Genomic DNA, 13,826 nt, shown 5'->3' with positions numbered 1-13,826 from the left:
TCTGACCTTGTAGTGCTGAAGAGTGTTCAGGCGCTTCCAGGTTCCCTGAATGACAGAGGTCACATCCTCATCGGAAAGGATCAGATGACCAGCAAGACCTGATCTCCACTCTACAGTCATCAAAACACAGAAAATGGAAAATAAAAATAAAATGTTTACTGTGAAAGCTGAACTGTCTTTAAAACTTTCTTATTCATAGATTCATAGATTCTAGGCTGGAAGGGACCTCGAGAGGTCATCGAGTCCAGTCCCCTGCCCGCATGGCAGGATCAAATACTGTCTAGACCATCCCTGATAGACATTTATCTAACCTACTCTTAAATATCTCCAGAGATGGAGATTCCACAACCTCCCTAGGCAATTTATTCCAGTGTTTAACCACCCTGACAGTTAGGAACTTTTTCCTAATGTCCAACCTAGACCTCCCTTGCTGCAGTTTAAACCCATTGCTTCTTGTTCTATCCTTAGAGGCTAAGGTGAACAAGTTTTCTCCCTCCTCCTTATGACACCCTTTTAAATACCTGAAAACTGCTATCATGTCCCCTCTCAGTCGTCTCTTTTCCAAACTAAACAAATCCAATTCTTTCAGCCTTCCTTCATAGGTCATGTTCTCAAGACCTTTAATCATTCTTGTTGCTCTTCTCTGGACCCTTTCCAATTTCTCTTTTTTAAAATGCGGTGCCCAGAACTGGACACAATACTCCAGCTGAGGCCTAACCAGAGCAGAGTAGAGCGGAAGAATGACTTCTCGTGTCTTGCTCACAACACACCTGTTAATACATCCCAGAATCATGTTTGCTTTTTTTGCAACAGCATCACACTGTTGACTCATATTTAGCTTGTGGCCCACTATAACCCCTAGATCCCTTTCTGCCGTACTCCTTCCTAGACAGTCTCTTCCCATTCTGTATGTGTGAAACTGATTTTTTCTTCCTAAGTGGAGCACTTTGCATTTGTCTTTGTTAAACTTCATCCTGTTTACCTCAGACCACTTCTCCAATTTGTCCAGATCATTTTGAATTATGACCCTGTCCTCCAAAGCAGTTGCAATCCCTCCCAGGCCCCACCAGGGCCTGATGAAATGCATCCTAGAATACTCTAGGAGCTAATAGAGGAGGTATCTGAACCTCTAGCTATTATCTTTGGAAAATCATGGGAGACGGGAGAGATTCCAGAAGACTGGAAAAGGGCAAATATAGTGCCCATCTATAAAAAGGGAAATAAAAACAACCCAGGAAACTACAGATCAGTTAGTTTAACTTCTGTGCCAGGGAAGATAATGGAGCAAGTAATTAAGGAAACCATCTGCAAATACTTGGAAGGTGGTAAGGTGATAGGGAACAGCCAGCATGGATTTGTGAAGAACAAATTATGTCAAACCAATCTGATAGCTTTCTTTGATAGGATAATGAGTCTTGAGGATAAGCATCTTGTATATTTCACTTTCAATAAGCAGAAACCAATGCCAGGTAAGACTAACAACATGCCAGAACTGTATCAGCAGTGCACTGCATGAGTGCTGAGAGTTTAATCTCGTAGCTGTTAGGAAACGAGGGGTAAAGTTCCAGCAGCAACAAAACTCTATCCCTTTGGATATGTACATCGCAATAATGTAACCATGCAACTTCTATGCTGTAATACAAAACAGTACAAATGTGCAGCATATGTTACAGGAAAAAGGTATGTTTAAAGACCCTGTGTCTATTAGGATTGCTACTTACTATTTTATAACATTATTTGACACAGGGCAGCAGATTATTGTCAGAATGTCTGGAACTTCACAGAAGATATGAAGATATTGTCCTTGCCCCCAAAGAACTTTAAATGAGTAAAGGCATCCCAGCCACCCTTCTAGTGCAGACATGGGCATCTTACCCTTGCCTGGCACTCACTGTGTGTAGGCTACAAACTTTCTAAAGCTGTGATCACAGCAGCCTCTCTGTGCATAAGAGAGAGGGGCCCAACAACCTGTTTGCAGCTGCTGCTGTCGCCACCTTCTTTCTACCTGTCTGCACCTGTGGATTAATTGCTGTAATGGCGATGAATGGTTTGAATGAAGAGTGGAGTTCTAAGTGCTACAGAATTCAATATAGGGGAAACTCAGACTTGTGTTTTCAGCCTTCCTTGCCAATCTAAAACCTGAGCTTTCAGCATCAATATGGGATCATTACTCATTGGTAATTCTGTTGGCCATAGTCATCCTCTCCCTCCCGACCAAGCAATGGCAATTATAGACAGGAAGATGGTTCCACATCCCAGAGGCCAGGATGGGTGGGAGAAGACAGAGGCATGACAAGAAGTGTGCCCAGAGTAAACTGCAAATTCTGAATCATGCAATGCATTACTGAGCGAGAGCATTTCCTATGAATACAGTAGTGTGCAGATGCCTCACTGCTTCCAACTGAGAAAAAGGAACAAAAGAGGAGGAAAGACTGGAGAGCTCATCCCCCAACAAGAGCCCTGCATTTCATTAGCCCACTTACGGCCTGATCCTGAACTGCTGACGTAAATGGGAGCTCTGCCACTGGCTTCAATAAGAGCAGGATTGAGCCCATAACTTTCTAGCACCTATTCCCATGCTGTCCCCTACACCCTGAGTGCCCTCTCTGATCTTGTATGCTTTTCATAAACATCCCTTTCCTCATTCAAATCCTTCCTCAAAAGACCACCTTCCTCTACAACCCTTCTGACAATAACCAGTCAGGCCCAGCAGCTACTTCCAATGACAAAGGTGAAAAGAACACCAGGTACCATGCAAACAAGAGGTAGCGGCAGAAGATAACAAGTATCCTCTTTTCCGCCCCACTTCCTGCTATTATCCCTCTCCCACATTGACGATGTCACATTGAATCCAGGCTAGAATGTAAGCTCCTTGGGGCAGGGACTGTCTCCATTCTCTGCTGAATGGACAGTGTGAGGCACACCAATGGCACAGGTGACAGTTATTAGATATATTAGATAACTCCACTCTTCAACCTCATCACTGAGTCTTGGCATCAATGAATTGTGCTCACCAAGGTCCAGGGAGTCTGGGTCTGGGCGGTGACAATATGGCGTTGCTTTATAGATCTGATCTAGGATTTTCTCCTTCACCTGTGTTATAGTGTCACAGTCTAGCACCTTCACAGAGACACCCTGAGAATCCTCTGCCTCTCCCACAGTAGCTTCAGTTTGAGTCAGAGCATTTAAAGTCTGGGGAAAGAAAAGAAAGCTGAAACGGCTGCATACAGCGATGAGCCTGATTAGCAATCACACCTGCACTCCCCTCCCCCCACAGTTACACTTACCATTAGCAAACCACTAATAAGTGATAATATTAACAATAAACCTTTTACATTTCCAGACCACTGGGGAAGGGAATTCCACGAATATAATGAGCCAGATTCTCAGTCCTGCTTCAGTGGCACGAAGGGCATGTAAAGCTGGCTCAGCAAGCTTCCTGAAGGTTGCCTCTACGTAGGGGGCCTCCTCAGCTGGCAAAGAGTTGCTGTAGCCTCTTACGGCCTCTCCTTCTCCCATGATTCCGCAGTGGATGTAACCGGTGAGGAGGAGCAGTGGCTAGAGTACTGCTCTGCTCTGGCAGTCCCTGGCTGCTAGACCTCTTTAGGCCATCGATAGCCGAACAGCTCTGAATTACACTGGGAACTATGCGAATCCCAGATCCTGGTGTAAAGCTATGGCTTCCACTGGGCAGTAACAGGACACTAGCGAGAGGGTGGCTTTAGTCCTGACTCAGGGTAGATTAGGACAGTGGTTCTCAACCTTTTTTCATTTGCAGATCTCTAATAAATTTCAAATGAAGGTGTGGATCCCTTTGGAAATCTATTGTCTGTATATATAGTTGAATTCTGTTCACTCAGTTTTCAGTCTAAGTCTTTCATGGACCCCTTAGACATAGTCCACAGACCCACAGAGGTCCATGCACTACAGGTTGAGAACCACTGGATTAGGAGATGGTGTTTCATTGGTACAGACCAAGGAGAAGAGAATGCACAAAGAGATGTGCAGTAGGGAGTTCTCACCAGAGTCCGGTACTCCAAATCCTCTCGCAGAAGGCGGTTATCATTCAGGGTGTATTTGGCTTTCCCTGTCACCCAGTCCACTGGTCCCTTATCTACTTGGTGCTTGATTCCCCGGAAGAGCATATAGAGCGGCTCCCCGACAGAGTCCTGGCAGAGACAGAAAGAGGCTCAACTCTTGAGAGAAGTCACTTTCATTTTGCCTGACAGTGACCTCAGGCCTCAGAACATGGACTTCTTTACCCCCAGGAGCATAGCCAAAGGCACCAGTCAACAAAACAACTCAAAGAATCCAAGTCGGAGGGTTCCACCCACCCCATCTCTGCTCCATGTTCTGGAAAAACAGTCTGGTGGCTAAGGCACTGAACTGGAATTCATGAGACCTGGATTCAATTCCATGTGTGCCACAGCATCCCCGAGTGACCTGAGGCAAGACACCATGCCTCAGTTTCCTCATCTGTAAAATGCAGGTTTGTAGCCACGTTCACTTGGGAGCCTGCATAGGCCTTGTGGGCAGATTGAGGCTCAACCGTCCCCCAAAGTCTGGGATGGCCTTGCTAGGCAGTCCACAAACCTAGCATCTGGGTTATGGTCCTTCATTCCTCAGTGTGCCCCAGGTTCTCCCAGCCGGACGGGGGCATGGGACCTCTCCACCAGGTCCCAGTGCAGGGCCCATGGGGGAAGGGGCAAGGAGTGTCTCAGCACCCTCTGGCCAATACCTCAGACCAGCTTCCCCTGGGCCAACTCCTACCTCCCCATTCTCTCTTCAATTTGGGATATGGTCACAGCACTCTGCCTCTCCCTAGCAGAGTTCCCAATGAGTCTCAACAGTTCAAACAGCCAAATGGGGACTTCTCAGTTCACTTCTCAGGGTCCAGGTGTTCTCCATTGTCAGGGAGCAGGGGCCTCTGGCCAGGTCTTACCCACAGTCCAGACCCTTCTCCTGTAGGCTGCTCTTTCCCAGAAGCAGCAATCTGGCATCCTCCCTACAGACAGCCTCTCCTTCACTCTCCCCCTTCTTGACTGTCAGAGTCTCCTTTTAGGCAGGTCCTCCATTTGGAGCACGCTCACCAGCTGCTGAGGGGTAGGGTCCTCTTGGCCCACAACTGCTCCTTCACTGCCTTAGCCTTTGTGTGGGGTCTGTAAACCCCATCACAAGCTCATACCTTTCCTCCCACACAGGGGTGTTGTGCAGATCATCTCACTAAGTGTGTGTGAGACACTCAGCTATTACAGTGGTCGGGCTGTGTCTGCCGGACCAACGTGTGGGCATGCAACAGTCCAGCTCAGCCCTTGGCTGCAGGCTTGTGGAAAAGTGCAGATGAGGGAGCTGATGAAGTGCTGGATGCTGTGCAATCTATGCTGTGAGCAACCCAGCTCTTCTTTCCTGCTCACGGCACACAGGGTAATTTGTGACACCATTTTAGCAGGCGCTCAGACTGCTGATCTATATTAGTGCAGCAGGGTTGGGGCACTCTTTTAGTCTCCATTTCTCTTGGCTTCCCCACCCTTCCCAGGGATGGAGAATTCTTACCCTTACAAAAGCATACAGACAGATGGACATCCAGTTGGTGAGCAGCTTCTCTACTACTGTTTCTGTCCTGAAAGAGAACCCCAGGCTGGTTACTGTATGTTACCCTCCACGGGGAGGCGCCAGAGCAGAGAGTGGGGTGGATGATAAGGATCAGGACGTGCTTTCTAGGCAAAGCCTATTTGAGGACCCCACCCGAGTACAAATTTCAAGCCTTCAGCCTGAATGGGGCACAGAACTTCTAGTGTGTGAACAGTAAGGCAAGCAATTAACCTGCAGTCACAAGAGGCCATTAATGCCTCTACAGGCTGCCCGAAGGACCCAAACATAAAATTCTGTGCTGTATCTCCAGCTCCCTGCAATGGGACAGAACTCACAACAGGGCAGTCAAGTGTCTATGCCCCTCTGCTATATCTCAGACCTATAGAAAGAGTGATTTAGGAATAAAAGGACCAGATATCTTGCAAGGTATCAATCATGCCACCAGCTCAGTGCAGAGGGAACAGGGTTTAGAAAAAGCTCAGTGTTGGCCTAACTGTGCTTCCACTGAAATCATGGGCTAAACTCCCAACAACTTTATCAGGAGCAGAGTTAAGCCAATGTTGAATGCTGTGAGAACCCCACCCTCCGTGAGGAAATATCCTCTGCCCTGTAACATCCAGCAGCACCTGCTACAAAACCCTGGTGGGAAGCTAATATCTGGGAATTGGGAGTATGAGATCTGCCAAAAAATTCCCACTGAGATTTGTGTGTCTCCAGATGGCTTGTTGCACACCTCCTCATCCACTCTATAGCGAAAATGCCTCCCTAGAAGCCCTGGTTCCAGCCTCTCCCTCACACAATATCATACAATATTCTACTCAGCCCCCCAGTCCCAGAAGCTCCTAAATGCTATACAACACAATATCACATATAAATCCACAGTCCCAGTTCCCTGCCCCCGACAATATATCACAGACCCACAGTCCCAGCTCCTCCCCCACAATATCACACACAGACCCACAGTCCAAGTTCCCTGCCCCCCACAATATCACACACAGACCCACATCCCAGCTCCTCCCCTACAATATCACACACAGACCCACAGTCCCAGCTCCCTGCCCCCCACAACATCACACACAGACCCATAGGGAGATTTCAAGGTACTTCTTGTGTGAAATGACTCAGCAGCGAAGGGGAAGTGAGCTAGGCATAATGGGAGCACCAATTAAATGTCACCTCTAATTGTTGCAGGAAGGGACCAGAAGGGGATAGGATTCGAGCGGCAGGAGTCAGAGGGCAGGAAGCTGGTGAGTAGATGCCAGTCCCTGGAGAGCTTTGAAAACCAGGGAAACAATTCAGAATAGGATTCAGAATAGGATTCAGGCAGGAAGGGGCCCAATGACAGGGGTGCCATGGCTCTGCTTCCTTGAGAAAGTGTCTGCTCACAGCGTTGCAGACCCAGTGACATTTAGAAAGTGATGATATAAGCCACCATAAAAAGGGGATTGTGCTTGACAAGACGGGAAGGGGTATTAAGGTTGGCTAAGGGCTCAGCATAGCCCAAGGCAAGGGGAGACAGAAGAATGACCACACGAGAAGCTGAAAAAGGGAAATGGGGGCAGAAAAAAGGGAGTTCAGTGTATAGCATGAACTTGGAGGAAGGAGGATCTGAATGAAGGATTCTTGCTCTGTCTCATCACTGTCTACAGCTGGGATCTCTTATTTCTGTTGCCTCCTCTTTGGTAGAGCTTCATGTCTGGACACCTACTGGATCTGTATCTGCTGCACAGCACATTGTCTCATTGTTACTACAGAGGGATTACGGAGCTCTATGACAGCCAAGAAAAGTTCTGTCCAGGAACCAGCCTGAAGACAGTGGGACTATTACTGAATCACTCACTCACCTCCGCAACATCAGCTTTGGGTTCTTGGCCACATACTGCTCAACGAGGTCATTCAAAAGAGTCTTTAGGATGTCAGTAAAGTACTCTAGCTTTCCATGCAATGAGACAGTGAGAAGGGATGCCACATAGGCCCGGTCCCTTGGAGAGAATGTGCGCTGGATTTCTAGAGTGTGGATAAACTAAAGAGAGAGAGGGAGAGAGAGTATCAAAGATGAACGAATGCTCTAATCTATTAAAATAGGGTAACCACAGCTATGGACTTTCCCAGTAGGAGGTGCTGTAGGAAGTGTTGTAGATATGGGGAAAATCCAGCTATTCCAGTCTCTTGCTTTCCATCAGGAGGCACTTTGAAGAATGCTGTAAGGGAGCTCACAGTCCCTTATGTCGCTCTTGGCAACAATTGCCTGTGAAATGGCACAGGAGCCAGTTACTGCAGGGAACTAAGGAAGGGATGTTACCTTGGTAAGGAAGAGTTTACTGTTGAGGAGGTTGGAGAGCTGCACCAAGCCCTGCTCCACTGTTTGCCGCCGACACTCGGGCACGTCCAGGCCCCTCTGCAGTGGTGACTCACGGTGTCCTGGAAAGAAAATACGTTCTGCGTAGGATCTGTAATCCAGGAAGGGGATTCCGGTACCAACGAGGTCACTGGTGAGATCCATCATCTCCGTCATCAGGTCTGAAAATAAGGGGAGCTTCTGTGTTACAAAGTTAGACCAAGAGAACGTGTGTCCCAGAGCGTGGAACATGGGGCTGTGAGCTGGGAGGTAACTAGATCTAATGGTATGGAACTGACAAAGGAAACAGACAAGCTAAATATCAGTGAGATGCTTCATCCTGTGGAATCCTCTCCAAAAGGAAGGAGTGGAAGCCCTGTCATGTGGGGCATTTAAAACTAGACTGTTCGGAGCACTGGCAAATGGTCTGTAGGGAGCTCTCCAGCCCTGGCTCCTGGGGAGGGACCGGAAGGTCTGACAAGTTGTTATTCTTGTTTGCAGCTGAGGGCCATCTTCTGGGTTCAAAGAAAGTAGAAAAAACTTTACCAAGCAAACTAGTGATTGCTAAAGGATGATGTTTGTTAAAGGATTGGCCTTGTGTTTAGTCAGGCTCAATGATAATTGGTGGTATCACAGGTCAGAGACAGTATTATACAGTCACTACAGCACCATGACTTTCATGTGTCTCATTGCTTTCCACCTCTAACTAGAAATCACAGTATTAGTCTCTCCTGTAGCTCCTAGTGTCCCCACTCCCCCAAATGCTCCTTGCTGCTAGTGACAGAATTACAGTTTGTGGATAAAGGGGGACATTAATGATCCTATCTCTAGATTCTGATGTTCAAGATGAAGAACTGCAGAGATCAGTATGGGCCAAACTCTGTTCCCAGTTACACAAGTGCCACTAAAGTTACACAAGTGCCACTCCACTGACCTCAAGGGCATGTGGGTAGCTGAGCAGAATTTGGCTGTAAACTTTAACACACTGACATGGGAAGGTGTATAATTGTTCACACAGAGGCAGCTACTGAGACAAGGGCCGTAGGGTCTGGGAGACATGGAAGGGCCAGAGATGGTTCCCCAACACCTCTATTTGCAGCTGCAGGAGAGGGAAGTTCTCTTACCTGTGAACTCTTTTTTGCATCTGTCCCGAACACTTGTTTCCAGATTTTCCAACTGGATTTGAACTTTCTTGTAATCCCTCAGAGCCTGTTTGCTCTTCCTCCTGTAATGGGAAGGATTGCTGGAGACCAACCAGCTGACTCACTGCAGATGGGATTTCCATCAGGCTGGGCTTAATTTAACACAATTTAGGTTTTGGTTTCTAAACTACCCCATGTCTACACATCTCAGGGGAAAAGATGTTCCCCCAAACTGAGAAAAGGATGGGCCTTACCACATGTGCTAAAGAACGGAGGGCTGGCTGGGCAAAGGAGCTAGCGCAGAGCTGGATCACAAGTTGGGCGTGAGGGGCCCATCCTCTTCAGAAGAATGGAGGAGCCTCTCCCTTTTGAGGCCTCAAACTCATCCTTGCTCCTCAAGAAGTGACAAAATTTCTGGCTAATAACTCCAGGCTGCTCCAGACCAACCTGCTAATAACAGCATCCTACACTGGAACTCCCAAGCTGACAGCCTTTTTTAGACCAGATTATGTAATCACCTTCTGCACAGAAGCAACTCTCTGGTTTCCTGTTTCCAACTCTGTGTTGTGTCTTATATGGAGCAATCCTAAGTGCATCATTGGGGGCTTCCATACAATTCATCCATGCATCTAACTAATTTTATCTGCAGCATTTTTTGGAAATTAATTTAGGGCCTGCCTTCTCTTTCCATCGGCTCCACCGGAAGATCTCAACTGTGGAGTTGGTAGTGGTGGCAAGGGAGGGCCCGTCATAGTAAATCCACGTGCCCTAAGAGGGAGCAAAATAGGGGAGGTATCTCTGAACACTGGATAGACCATAACACCCAAGAGCAGAGGCCAGTGGCATAAATCCTTTTGCAAACCCTCAGCTTACACAGGAAGGTGTGTCTGGGGTTTACTTGCAAACTCTGAACTCCAGAGGCAAGTGGCCTTTCAGGTGGGAGCTCTGTCACCAAGGCCAAATCTGCACCCTCTGAAGTCCAATGGGAAGGCTGCAGAGTCTCACTCAAAGTAAGGAAAATCGAGGGACTAAATTAGGTCCCAAATGTAGAGGCCTAGCTGTGCCCATTGAACGTTGCTGTTGAAGGTGATCAGGGTGCCAAAGGATCCTGCAGACCATCACTGAAGGTATATCTACGAAAGACTCCAAGGTGTGCTTGCGGCTCAGCTAGGCATACCCATGCTAGCTTTACGCTAGCTGGCATGCTAAAAGTAGCAGCGAAGAGGCAGTGGCACAGGTTTCAGCATGGGCAGTGCAAGACGCCCAGGCACCTGGGTACATACTCATGTTGCTGAAGCTTGTGCAGCCATGTCTTCACTGCTATTTTCAGCAATGCTAGCGAGATTGCAGTTAGCCTGGGTATGCCTTCCAGATCTGAAATCATCCCTCCAGAGGCAGCATAGACACACCCTCAGGCACTTCTCACCTGTAGATGAAGACAATGATCAGGACAATCAAAGCAACAAAGGAGGCTCCGACACCCAAGCCAATCTGGGCCTCCAGGGGGAAGGTGAGCTGGCTCTCTGTGTCATATTGCACTCTGCCCAGCAGGAAGTTCAAATTCCCCATCTGCACCTGCAGAAGAAATGCAAGCCTAGGCAAGATCAGAGCGTCAGACTCTCGTCATCCTGCAGACTGAGTCATGGACTCCAAGGGGAATGCTTGACTGTCTCGCCCTACCCCACACCACTATCAGCACCACAACAAGCACTTCCGTCTCCCCCTCTCCCCCATCAGTGACTCTGTGTTCCTCTTCCCCTCCCCCCACCAGTACCTCCATCTTCCCTTCCCCCCACCAGTACCTTCATCTTCGTTTTCCCCACCACCATCAGTGCTTCTGTCTCTTCCCCACCGGAACCTGTCTCCCCCCCACCTCCCCTCCCCCCACCTCCATTTCCCCCCTTTCCCCACCACCAGCGCCTCTGCAAAATAAAAGACCCACAGCAGCAAGTCTCAAGGCATGGGTCAACTGACTCCGGCTCAAGCTATGGAGCAAAAAATAGCAGTGCTGAAACCCAGGGAAGGGGGAAAGGGTCTCAGAGCCCAGGGAAGGGGGAGCATAGAGCGAACGCTGTCAGTTAACCCAGGCTCTGAGACTCATTGCTGTGGGGTTTTTTTGCTTTGTAGATTTCTGCCCTCACTGATTCAGTATTTACACTCCCACACCCACTGCTGTCTCTGCTGCTTAGCTGAGCTCTTACTGTAAACTCTGGGAGTGAGTCCGTTCCCTCCAGCTTTGTGCGATGTCGTGGAGCTGGCTGCTCGGATGGAGGTTCACAGTACAGATGATTCCTTGTCAGGGTTTTTACAACACAGACCCCTTCCCCAATCATGGCCACCACTTCCTCCTTGGAAATAGCCAAGTCTAGATTTTCCCCCTGGAATACAGGTGGAAAAGGATATAAAACCTGGGCCTCTCTGGGAAGGCAGCTCTGCATAACTCCTGGCTTTAGAGAGGCTGCACGGCAGTGGTGAGCTGGAGCCAGTTCGCACCGGTTCGTGGGAACCGGTTGCTAAATTTGTCCTGCACGGGACAACCGGTTCTAAAAGGGCTTCTAAATTTAACAACTGGTAAATTGAAGTGACCCAGGAGCATAGCTGGAGGAGCGGCCGCTCCCCATGAGCACATTATCCAAAAGTGGCGCCTTAGGCGCCGACCCCGTGGGTGCTCCAGCTCCCCGCCCCACCCCCCAGCCCCAGCGCACCTCCGTTCCGCCTCCTCCCCTGAACGCTCCGCCCCGCTTCTTCCCCTCCCACCCGCTTCCCGCGAATCAGCTGTTCGCAAAGGAAGCCAGCGGCGGCTTTGCGCTCAGGCAGGTGGAGACGGAGTGGAGGTGAGCTGGGGCGGGGGGGCCGCCCGCGCCACAGCAGGTAACCCGTGGGTGGGTGTGTGTGTCTCTGTGTGTGTGTGTGTACAGAGGGGAAGCGCTCCCCACCCCAGCTCATCTCCGCTCCGCCTCCCTGGGCCTGAGCACGAAGCCACCGCTTGCTTGCTTCTCCGCCCTCCCAGGCTTAACGCGCGAACAGCTGATTCGCGGGAAGCGGGGGGGCTGTGAGCTCGGCCTGACCCAGTGCTCCAGGTGCTGCGCGGTGGCGGCATGGCCTGGCTCCAGCTGCGTGGCGCAGCTGTAGCGCCGCCAGCCACCTCCAGGCAGCGTGGTAAGGGTGGTAAGGGGGCGGGAGTGGGGGGGGTGGATAGCGGGCAGGGGAGTTCAGGGGGGTGGTCAGGGGTGGGGGGGTGTTTAGGGGTCAGGGCAGTCAGAGGGCGGGGAACGGGGGGGGTTGAATGGGGGTAAGGGGTACTGGGGCAGCAGTCAGGAAGGAGGGGGGTTGGATGGGGCGTCAGGGGCAGGAGTTCCAGGGGTGGTCAGGGGACAGGAGAAGGGGTGGTTGGACGGGGCAGGGGTCCTGGGGGGCCATCAGGAATGAAAGGAGGGGTTGGATGGGGCGGCGGGGGGCAGTCAGGGGACAGGGAAGGGGGTTGGATGGGGCAGGGGTCCCAGGCCGGGGGTCAAGGAACGCGGGGGGTTGGATGGGGCAGAAGTCCCAGGGGGCGGGCCACGACCCCCTCGTGGGGTGAGGAGGGAACCGGTTGTTCAGATTTTGGCAGCTCACCACTGCTGCACGGGATTTAACAGGTCAACCACAACCGGGCAAGCTGAAAGTTCTACAAATGCCCTATTAACTCCCTCCCTAGTCTCACCAGGAAGTAAGCTTGCCATCTGGGAGCAGGCAGCATGAAACCCTAAGAAGATGAAGGTGCTATGCATGGACAGGCATCCTCTAAATTGGAGATTCTGGGAAACCAAATTTGCAGATATTCAACATAAGAAAAAACATAGCATCCTGTCAACGCGATACAGGACTAGCTGGAATCTTTGCTGGATAAAAAAAAAAATCTCATCCATCATTATAGGATGTCACTGTTAAAAATTTGTGCCTAATTTCTAACTGGAATGGGTCTGGCTTCAGCTTCCATGATTTAGTTGGGGACTGGTCCTGCTTTGAGCAGGGGATTGGACTAGATACCTCCTGAGGTCTCTTCCAACCCTGAGAGTCTATGATTCCAGCCATTGGTTCTTTTTCTGTCTTTCTCTGCTAGATTAAGGAGCCCGTTAGTACGGGGTATTATTTCCCTGTGATGATATTTATAACTGTAGTCATGTCACCTCTCAAGCTTCTTTCTGATAAACAGGTAGAGCTCTTTAAGTCTCTCACTGCAATCTATTTTCTCGAGCCTTCTAATAATTTTTGTGGCTCTTCTCTGCACCTTCTCCATTTTTTCAACAGCTTTTTAAAATGTGGACATCAGAACTGGATGCAGTATTCCAATATCAATCTCACCAATGCCGTATACAGAGATAAAATCACCTCCCTCCTCCTACTCACTGCTCCTCTGTTTGTACGTCCAAGTATCACATTAGTCCTTTTTGCCCCAGCATTGCACTGGGAGCTCAGGTTCAATTCCTTGTTCACTGGGACTCTGAGATTCTTTCCAGAGACACTGCTTTCCAGGATACGGTCTTTGCATTTGGCTCTATTAAAATGTATTTCGTTTGAATGGGCCCAATTTACCAAGTGATCCAGATTGCTGTGTACGACTGCCCTGGCCTCATCATTATTTAATACTCTGTCAATCTTTGCGTCAGCTGCAAATTTTATCAGTAGTGATTTTATATTTACTCTCCAATCACTGAAGAAAATGTTGAATAGCACCAGACTTAGTACAGACCCCTTGAAGAACATCACTCTAA

General features: G+C 49.3%; 1 protein-coding gene across 6 annotated transcripts in view; it reads right to left on the bottom strand.

The window, feature by feature from the left end:
* Positions 1-13,826, bottom strand: part of PLXNB1 (plexin B1) — a 220,053-nt gene that overhangs the window by 25,443 nt on the left and 180,784 nt on the right. For all 6 annotated transcript variants that reach the window (XM_054034114.1, XM_054034116.1, XM_054034117.1 and 3 more), the window contains 9 exons: positions 11,274-11,450; positions 10,499-10,647; positions 9,055-9,155; positions 7,895-8,112; positions 7,437-7,615; positions 5,554-5,620; positions 4,023-4,169; positions 3,015-3,192; positions 7-110 (listed from right to left, as the gene is read on the bottom strand). In XM_054034114.1, the coding sequence (XP_053890089.1) occupies positions 7-110; positions 3,015-3,192; positions 4,023-4,169; positions 5,554-5,620; positions 7,437-7,615; positions 7,895-8,112; positions 9,055-9,155; positions 10,499-10,647; positions 11,274-11,450 (1,320 nt within the window). The remainder of the gene's footprint in view (positions 1-6; positions 111-3,014; positions 3,193-4,022; positions 4,170-5,553; positions 5,621-7,436; positions 7,616-7,894; positions 8,113-9,054; positions 9,156-10,498; positions 10,648-11,273; positions 11,451-13,826) is intronic.

The sequence above is a fragment of the Malaclemys terrapin genome, chromosome 7 (genome assembly GCF_027887155.1).
Source record: "Malaclemys terrapin pileata isolate rMalTer1 chromosome 7, rMalTer1.hap1, whole genome shotgun sequence".
In the NCBI taxonomy this organism is placed as follows: domain Eukaryota; kingdom Metazoa; phylum Chordata; order Testudines; family Emydidae; genus Malaclemys; species Malaclemys terrapin.
This window is presented reverse-complemented; position numbering and strand designations above follow the sequence as displayed.